Genomic DNA, 9,884 nt, shown 5'->3' with positions numbered 1-9,884 from the left:
GAAAAATAAAAAAATCGAACGGTCAAAGTGCAAGACGCTTCTTTGCTTTCCGCTTTTTTTGATTCTGCTAGTGGTTGAATAGTGAATCATTGTCTACTGTGCCTTGTCATGATGGTAAGTGCCTAAGTGCTTGTAAGTGTTGTGAAGGTTTTGATTAACTGACCATGCGGAAAAATCTGTAAAGGACTTCCCGGGAAGTTCTTGATTGTTATCACCAAAGTAGTTCCTTCGTTTTTGTTAACATGTTGACTTGTTTCTTTCAGAACTATGAAGCTCACTGGAAACCGTAGTTTGCCATCAATCGTCAACGTTTTCCATACAAAACAGCTGCTGCTATTCGTTTGTCATATCCACCGAATATAAGAGCTGATACAGGTAACTTTTCTTCATATTTTCTATGTCCGCTCGAAGACAATTGACATTTGTTATAATGTTCATCATCCACAGGATCAGTCCCAAAGAGGATGCCGGAAGATAGCGGCCGCATCAAGCACCGCAATTATTACAATTAGACTACGAACACCAGTACTCTTTATCAGCAGCTACACTTACGGCATGCTCAGCGAGTAGCTTTGAAGAGCGCTCAGTAACAGGATAAAATAAACACTATAAAATTTAGTTAAAACTAAATTTCAAAGCAAAGAAATAAAATGAATTGTAAAACCTTTAATTGTATTGTATTTCTATTGTAGTATTGGTGTGAGATGTATTCCAAATCGTATTGTATTTCTACTGTAAAACAATAAAAAAAGTAAGAGAAAACATTTGAAACACATTGTTTTCTATGGTTTTGTCCTTCGAAATCATCCCATTGAAGAACCGTAAAATCAATTGTTTTGCTCTGAATTTTGTATGAAAAATTTTCGATTTTTTTATTGTAAAGATACATAACAACCCCCATTTTTTAATGTAAAAGTCCCATTTACCATTCATTTAATCGTGGAAAACCATTATTTCTTATGTGATTCAATTGTTTGAATACCATTATATTCAATTGTAGTTACTATGTTTTAAATGGTGATGTAACAGTAAAATGTATGATATTTTAATGATATTTTTTATCCGGGATAACAACAGCGAAAACGTTTTCATTGTGAATGCTACTCATCGTAGTATGGAAAGTTGCTAACAAGCCACTCAATTACATACATGAGCTCTTAACCGATAAGCTTTGTTGCTAATTCAGACAGAGCTGTTTTATGACTATATGAAAGCTGCATAAACGATAAAAGAATAAATATATTCGGCACAAACTGACTAGCTGATAGATATTTGGGTAATAGTCGAGTTGAAGTTTAAGGGATTATTTGCAGAGGCTTTTCTTTTATTTAGCATTGGCTGCTTTTATTCAAATATTATACAGCCAAAGGCTAGAAGTTGAAGCTTTTAGCACCAAAATTGTTAGTTGGGAGGTCTTCGCCGATGGTTCCGGTCGGTACTCTCTTGTTGATTGTTCGTTGCGTGAGTTTTTATGGCTGCGGCTTGCAGCGCCTGACACCAAACCCCCTAAATTTCCGGAGGACCATTTCTTCTGGACCATGGTGCACATTTTCACTTAGGATGTGAGGTGTATACCAGCCTTATTGCATCAGTTTCGTTGCCCTGCTCTATACAACACAAAGTCAATCGCATTCTCCTGACATCACTGTGTGACAAGAGTCAACCATCAGCATGATGATGTTGCCGACGTTGCCGGCCGGCGTTTTCCCGATCTTCATTGTGTTGTGAAGTTCAGTGCAAGCCAGACGTGTCCTTTGGTCAGCAGATGCATCGCATGTGTTTTACGGATTGAAATATTTGAATATTTACAATTAGCTTTATGGTATCCAGGTTCAACGAAAGGTTCCAGACATTCGACTTTGTTACCTAGGCTAGGTTACCATATATTGATCATGAATGTTTTGTGCTATTTGTATAATGATCTTTCTGACAACATTATTGGCTTAACTGTTTGTTTTTAATGACGATGTATTTAGACTGATTTCATAACTTGTGATTATACCGAATATTTTTGTAATTTAATTTGGTTTAGTTTTTTACTTCATTAAGACATAGGTCAAATGAAGGGGATCATGCAAATAAATAAATGTAAATATTCAAACTCATCAACTTACTAGATTTCAAATCATCAACTCAGTCTTTTTAATATTCAATTTTAACTTTTTAAATGTTAGTTTGAGTAACAATATTAGGCGGAGTAATAGCATCGTTGTATTTACAATGAGTTTTAAGATACGTTTCAAACCAGCTGATGACTTTTCCTCCAAAACCTTTTCTTAACAAGGACTTCAATACTTTTGATTGCTTCCAATAATTCACCGCGCTTGCCAATTATTGTGCTTAAGTAGCTTGCTTTTTTTCGGCAGTCGTGGCACATATACATAGAAATTCTCACGTAAGGCTGTTGCTTCCGCGTTGTTTAAATCCACACATTTTGTATCCAAAACTATTTCACTCTATAATTTTTATTTTGATCTAGGGTCGTAATCTACACTACTGCCGACTGCGCTGTGTGACTTACCATACTTATATGTAATATAGTGTCCCATGTATCTGGTCTAATACATGGGACACTAAGAACCCGGTTTTTGCAGTTGAAGAAGACATGGGGGCGCTCAATGTTCAGGGCGACTGGAAACGATTGACCCTGGATCGAGTCCAGTGAAAAAGGATACTCCATTCAGCGTAGGTTCATCGAAGAGCTGTAGCCCATCAAGTATCAAGTAAGTAGTATCTGGTCTAATAAAATGATTTAGGAATTTCGGATCTTTTATTCTGGCAAGATCTAACTGCAATGTTTTGAATGTTTTAATTGTTCTTCAACTACACCTCTTAGAACTTACACATGTAATGACTCTGTTTAAAAATACCTTTCTCAGCTTAATAATACAAGGATCACAATGGCATCACGTGGCCTATAATAAATTTGACCACATAATAAAGCTCATGTATGCAGAATTGTAAAAAGATTTTTTGACTTTATACCAATCCGATCGCATTGAGCCTTATTGCAACACAAAGAACAGATACCCAGACTGGCAATTTTTTTTGGCAAATATTTCAAAAACGAATAAATAGCAAAAATATCAACGTCTTTTTTGTGCTTATTCAAGAAATAACAATGCCCCTTGTTAAGGTTTATACCCGGTAAACGGTATGATTACTAGGGTGTGCTGGAGCGAACTTGAAAGCTCAAACCAAATACCATATGTTCGCGTCACCTCATATACAATCTATCACCATGCATGCTATTACTACTGTACGAGTAGTTTTGTATGCCGATTTTTTAAACGCGTTTTGATTTGATTTTGGGTGTCTATTCTTTGTGTTTTACGTGTTAAGTCATGGAACGATTCCAATGTTTTGTTGCGTTTTCAATTATTCGAATTCTGGGATCAATCTGTTTGCATTGGCTGTTTCTCCTCTTCGTTTTGGGCGAACTTCCCATTATGACGCTTCTGATCATCGCTGATGGGCATCATTTTTTTTTCTATGTCACTGGAAAGCCTGTCATGATCATCTATGAAACCACTGTAAGGCGGGGGTCCTACTATGCTTAGGATGACAGGTAAAAGGACCAGTCCATGGAACAAACCAATTACAATAACTAGAAGGAATATTTTGAAGAATGTCCGATAGGTGTATGCTTGAGATCCAGATAAAATACTAAGAGCTAGGATAGTCGATCCTCCTCCATAAAGTACGGCGGCACCGATGTGCAGTACGGTATCTAGCGAGCGTCGATTGCGGTTACCATGACTAATAGTTAGGAACGTATGACCTATGTGGGCTGCGTAGTCTACGCAAAGGCCGACGGCCAATTGCAGAGCAATGCAAGAGCATATGTCGAGAGTAAGACCCCACCGTTGCATAAATCCACCAACGTTTACTAACGTTAAAACCACGCATATGAAGATCCAGAAGCAGATCTGCGGATTGACAATTAGTACAACTGAACAGAACATCACACCGATCATAGCTAACGCTATGTTTCGGTAGATTTCCGTATCGATTATTTCGTCAGTGACCCAATTACCAAAAATTTTCGCCCAGAGTGTATTGAATTTGTCTTTCGATGAAAACCGACTTTCGGCGAGCAGGACTTCGACGGCATGCTTGGAAGGAATGTAATCTTCACGCTCACTGAAAGGACGGAACTTAAAGTCGATTGTAGTGACTGTAATGTTTGGTGCGGGCTCTCCACACTGCAACTTTGTAGCGAATTTGAAGTTCATTTGATAGCGACCACCTTCATGGCTGTATAGAAATTTGGACAGGTATTTGCGAAAATCTGCATCACTAAGCACGGTTTCTCCAATGTCTGAAAAGGTAGAGGTCATTAATATAAGAGTACGATACTCCTGAAAGAGTTTTACCTGTGTCATAGTTAGTGTCCACAAAGTCCTGGAATTGTTCGACCCATGAATCTACGCTGTGTAGAATATCGGTTCGCTTTTCCAGTTCATGAGTTATTTTCAGCAATTCTTTCAGTTCAGCCGTGTAGTTGTAGTTTCCGAATAGCAGCATCGCTTCGTACCCATTGTTTGGGTATTGTTCTCGACTTTTAACTATGAACTTGCTGTAATATGTCTCTTCCGGGATAAACCAGTTTGGATCAAATTTTTGACGAAGTTTCATCAAGCTTTCAATGTTAAGTCCCGTCATGGAGATCACTGCAACAATTACGAGGATTTTTCCTACGGGCGTCAGAATTATTTTGGAATAAACAAAATCAATGAATCGGTGCATCAGGTTTAATTGGCACCATAGTTGAGTTGATTTCTCGTCATGTATTTTCCAGGGAATGAACGAATTCCTCCGTGAAGCTATTCGACGCTCATCCAACGTGAATATGGCAACGTAGAAAGTGATTACGAATATGAACATCATAAGAACGCCGAAAGCTGCGTATATGCAGAAAGACTGTAGCGAGGGAAGAACGGTGATTGAACCAACTCCGAATGCGACGATGTCGGTGAGAGACGTAACCGTGATCGAAGCGCCGGCATGCTTCATCATCAGTCCCATTCGTTCCGCTAATGGAAGATTTGCATGAGTTTCTCGAATCTTTCTGTAGCAAGCCATCATAACAAACATGTCATCTACGCCAAGCCCCATAAGTAGAAACGGAAGACACGTGTGAACGGGACCGTACGAGACACCCAACATTGAAACTATTCCGCTTCCTGCAGCGAAACCCATCACAATACTCAGTAAACCAACGGTTCCTAATATTACCTGGGAAGAAAAAAGATATATGAGTATTCAGATCCTTAGAGAAACATAAATAACACCCACTCTGAATTCAGTCCAGCTGAATTTCGACAGCACCAGTTGCATGTAGATGAACATGACAACACCTCCGATCATCAGCTTGTCAATATCTTTAAACATCGAATCGGCACTGATATCTCCATAACTGCGACCCGCTGCATAAAACAACTGCGTTTCATTATCCGAAAAATTCTCATGAATTTCTTCAAGCGCCTCTAAAAATTGTCCTTCCCACAGCATGGCTTCCTCAGTAACCCAATCTTCGGTACCTGCGGCATTGCCACTGATGTCCGAGTTCACCTCAGAAAAGTTTACATGTATCATCCAGTTGGAGTTTAGAGCCGTAGCGGACACAATCCGTCCGGTCCAATCGCGCTGTATTCCACCGAGCAGCTCGGCGAAGTCGACTGTGTGCCCCGTGACGGGACTGATTTTTGTGTTGTTCAGTTTTTCCACGATCTGTTCTTTGGTGAGATTTGCAATCACCGCACGATCGTACTTCCACAGTTCCAGAATACTGCGCTCCAGACATCCTACCGGCAATCTGTTGATCAGCGGACAGTACATAAAACTCGGTAGATCAACGCTTGGGTTGAAGAAAGCTTTCTGCTTTCTCGGTCGTTTGGTGGTTATAAGCGAAAGAGCGTCTTCCCGCTTTCGTCGCTCATTCGCAGTGTACTCCGCTATCAGAGGAACTCTATCATGAGAAAAAAAAAACAAACGGAATGATTTGGTGATTTTTGGAGAGTTTTAGTCGTTAAGATTCTTACTTGAAACAAACTTCGTTCCATCCAATCGTTTTTCCATGGCTGTTGATGACCGTTAGATTCATGATTTTGTCCGTAATATCGGCGAGCTTTAAGATTCATAAATGTAGATTAGAGCAAGCTATGTACCATCATTTAAACAACTACCTTTTGTAATACTTCCGGTGTCAGCACATCCGGTGCAGTCAGCATGACCGTTTCGATGCGGTTTCCCTCTTTGAAATTATCGATTACCCAGTTGGTGTCGTGAAGGAACTTTGAATCTTGAGGAATCCACAGCTTCATGGGACTCTTTTCCTGGTGAAACCGCAGAAATCCCAAGCTACAGATGGCGACCACCAACCAACAGGCGATGATCGTACGCCATGGGTTGTTGCCTACGAGCCGGCCCAACCTGGAAAAGGGAATGCGACAAAAAGGGGCTTAATGGATGGCTGATGCATGTCTATTTTTAAATATTTAGATATTATGATGAGTAAGATCAGAACAATGACTGGCGAATTCGATAAAACGTGATCACCGAATATTTTTTTAGCTTTCAGTCACGCAACATGAGCCGCAATGTCAGATGACTGTACAAAAAACTTATAGATATATCATTCGCTTATTATTTGGAGGTGTTGTATGACACCCAACTTAAACATTAGTTACTCCGTGTTGGGCCAAAACTGACTTCAATTTCCGATCCGACGATCGACGTCACAATGGCTTGCCACCGAGTTCGTACAGGTTCGCGCCGGTTATAGTCCGTTATGCCAATCGCGGTGAGGCCATGGTCCAATCCATGCGTGACAACCACAAACACTTCTCTGAGCGAAGTGCAGGAAACGATTTCGCGCGAAGTTCAAAACAGAAAGCCAAGTCAAGTTCAATGTCATGGATTGGATCATAAATGGAGAGGTGCTGGGCTGCTTTTATCTTCAATTTCTATTGAAATATATGACGTCGGGTTTCAACGGTCGATGATCAGATAAATATTTAGGCAAGACACGTATGGTATGGAGGAATTTCCAACCAAAAACTCGTTGCTTGCGTATGTGCGGTAAATTATCCGACCGGTAAATTGATCTGAAGTGCTTGTTTGCATTGCCATCTTATTAAAGTAGATTTCAATTCGATTGCGGAATTGAATATTGCGGGTGAGTTGGTGGGCATCTTTTATTTATTATCCAACTATGATAGAAAGTTTCTATTAGAAACAATGATTGTAATCCCCCAAAATGCTGGTTTTAACACCTCTAATTTGCATTCCTTATACAAAACTTTTGCGTATCTCCAATCCCCGTATATTTCTGTTCGTCGAAGAATTTGTATGCCATTCATTCATAAAAGTATGAAATGGATCCCATCTGAAGTGTGTTACCTGCATGGGATCAAGAAGCCGTCCTTGCTGATGAGGTCGAAATACGTATCTGTAAAAGGTGGTGGAATTAAATGGGATAGTAAAAACTCGTCTTATAACAAGTAATTATATCTGCCAAACAGGACAAAAAAATCAAAATTAATTCTGGAAAGAAAACTTCAGAACGATTGCTTGGAGTTATTTTCGAAAGAATTGTTGGAGAAATCTAGGAATTTCTTTTGATGTTCAAATAGGTATTACTCTGGTAATTTTATTGGAAATTCCATCGTAAGTTCCTTAAAGAGTTCCTTCGGAAATACCTTTAGCAATTCTTTTGCAAAATCTGAATGAAAATCTTTCATACTTTGGAAATTTCTTCGAAAATTTCCTCTGAAAATCCTTTACAAATTCTTTCTACTTCCGGACTTCCCTCCAGAGATAATTTAGAATATAGCGCCATTGATTTTTGAACATTCCTCCTGGGATTCCTTCTCCTTAATGAATTTCGGAAGGTTTTCCTGAAACAATTTCTGTAGGTATTCTTAAAGAATTTTCTGAAGGGTTTTTCGTAAGTATTCCGTTTATGTGCTTTAAAAGATACGATCCCAAGGGAAGAAATGTCTGGCATATACGAAATCCCATGCCAAGACTGCCCTGCGGTGTATATTGGTCAAACACGCCGGAAACTGAAGGTTCGTTTAAAAGAACATAAGCACGCAGTTGACAACGGCAGGTTCCATGACTCGAGTGTGACAGCACACACTAGTGACCAGGACCACACTATAGATTGGAAGCAAGCCAAGCTAATAAAATGCGTTCGAAAATATTTCCAAATTAATGCCTGGGAGTCCTTGTACATTGCCACCGCTGAACAACCGTTAATGAACGAAGATGAAGCGCCAATCCTCCATTTTCAACTTGACGAAACAAAAAATAATGCCATGTCTTTTTGACGTGTACTGTGCCGTCAAAAGTGTAATCGTCCCCATGGTGCCCCGGTAGACCGTTATTATAAAATAAAAATGTCCATCAAAACCAAGTACAAGGCTCGATTCCTGTGATAATTCTGCACCTCTGGACCAATTTTTAAAAAAATCCCTAGGAGTAATCTCGAGAAATCTTGACTTGAAGTATTTAATTAAGAAATTTCAAAAGAATCTTTATTTTAATTCAATAATATCCCCAAAATACCTTCAAAGCCGTCTAAAAAGTGGTCCACGTTGTTTTCAACCAGTTTGCAATTGTTGCCTTCATTACAATTATAAATTTTTACAACTGATTAAGCTCACCTAACTGATTTAGGAATGTTTTTTTTTGTATGGCTTGAAGCCGTATATCTTCAAGAATGCTACCTCTTCAGAACCAATCGATGTAATCGAGCATCAGAAGTAAAGATTGGAGTATGACAAAAAAATGATGAAAAAACCAACAGCGTAAAGATTTGTTTAAAGTATACTATAGTATAGTTGCTTAGCATTATATAACAGGTTAGATCTTCGTCAATTGAACAATTGAATTGACGGAGCTTTATCATATTCTGAGATTTCCCCGCAAAAGGATCATCGGACTGGTAATGACTCCAAAGATGGCGGTAAGGAAAAGCTACGATTTTCAAGAGTGAGCTCGGCATATAGAATGAGATCTCGAGAACCAAGGAAAACATCAGGAAAAATGCACAAGAGAAAGAAAAAAAATTACAAGCTTTGTGCATATTATTTTGGGTTTTCGGTTACGACGAAGAAATATTCAATTTTTGAACTTTTAAAAACACCTTAATAAAGAAACAAAATGAACCTTTGCTTATCTCCGACACTACACATCTAGTTTAGGGGCCCTCCTTAGCCGTGTGGTAAGACGCGCGGCTACAAAGCAAGACCATGCTGAGGGTGGCTGGGTTCGATTCCCGGTGCCGGTCTAGGCAATTTTCGGATTGCAAATTGTCTCGACTTCCCTGGGCATAGAAGTATCATCGTGTTAGCCTCATGATATACGAATGCAAAAATGGCAACCTGGCTTAGAAACCTCGCAGTTAATAACTGTGGAAGTGCTTAATGAACACTAAGCTGCGAGACGGCTCTGTCCCAGTGTGTGGACGTAATGCCAATAAGAAGAAGAAGAAGACACATCTAGTTTGGAATTGTTAATACTATTTAAAAGATGCTCGAGAAGCGCCATGTTGAGTAAATTTATGGGTGAAGATGAGGCATCAACAAATTGCATAGAGTTCACTTGAATCCCGATCTTTCGGATTACGTCATTACTCTGCTTAAACATTAACAATTTTCTAATTATTATTTCAATCAGCAGGTTTTGAATGATTTCAAAAAAGTGTACGCAAGATACAGCTCTTTGAAACTCGAGCATAGTTTTAAGGAAGCAATTGATGGCTTTGCTAGCACCTGGAAAAAGCCGCAGCTTCCATTCACGTCAAAGTACCATATCTTGAATTATCATGTTTCAGAGTTCTGTAGAGGTGCCGGAATAGGTTTTGGCTTACATAT

The 9,884-nt window shown here is 39.2% G+C and overlaps 1 protein-coding gene and 1 long non-coding RNA gene across 2 annotated transcripts in view; one reads left to right on the top strand and one right to left on the bottom strand.

Moving 5' to 3' along the window:
* On the top strand, positions 1-651 carry LOC134202388 (uncharacterized). Its single transcript, XR_009977210.1, has 3 exons — positions 1-114; positions 264-375; positions 448-651. It is a non-coding gene; the product is annotated as an uncharacterized LOC134202388 (long non-coding RNA).
* Positions 652-2,790: 2,139 nt separating this feature from the next.
* The window catches only part of LOC134202371 (patched domain-containing protein 3-like), a 60,094-nt gene continuing 53,000 nt past the window's right edge, over positions 2,791-9,884 (bottom strand). Inside the window, exons 3-7 of the mRNA XM_062677382.1 lie at positions 6,189-6,435; positions 6,045-6,130; positions 5,299-5,971; positions 4,377-5,238; positions 2,791-4,321 (exon numbers count right to left, since the gene is read on the bottom strand). Coding sequence (XP_062533366.1) covers positions 3,396-4,321; positions 4,377-5,238; positions 5,299-5,971; positions 6,045-6,130; positions 6,189-6,435 — 2,794 coding nt within the window. The 3' untranslated portion in view covers positions 2,791-3,395. The remainder of the gene's footprint in view (positions 4,322-4,376; positions 5,239-5,298; positions 5,972-6,044; positions 6,131-6,188; positions 6,436-9,884) is intronic.

Source organism: Armigeres subalbatus, unplaced genomic scaffold, assembly GCF_024139115.2.
Source record: "Armigeres subalbatus isolate Guangzhou_Male unplaced genomic scaffold, GZ_Asu_2 Contig120, whole genome shotgun sequence".
Taxonomy (NCBI): domain Eukaryota; kingdom Metazoa; phylum Arthropoda; class Insecta; order Diptera; family Culicidae; genus Armigeres; species Armigeres subalbatus.
Note: the sequence above shows the minus strand (reverse complement) of the source record. Positions and strands in the feature narration are given on the sequence as shown.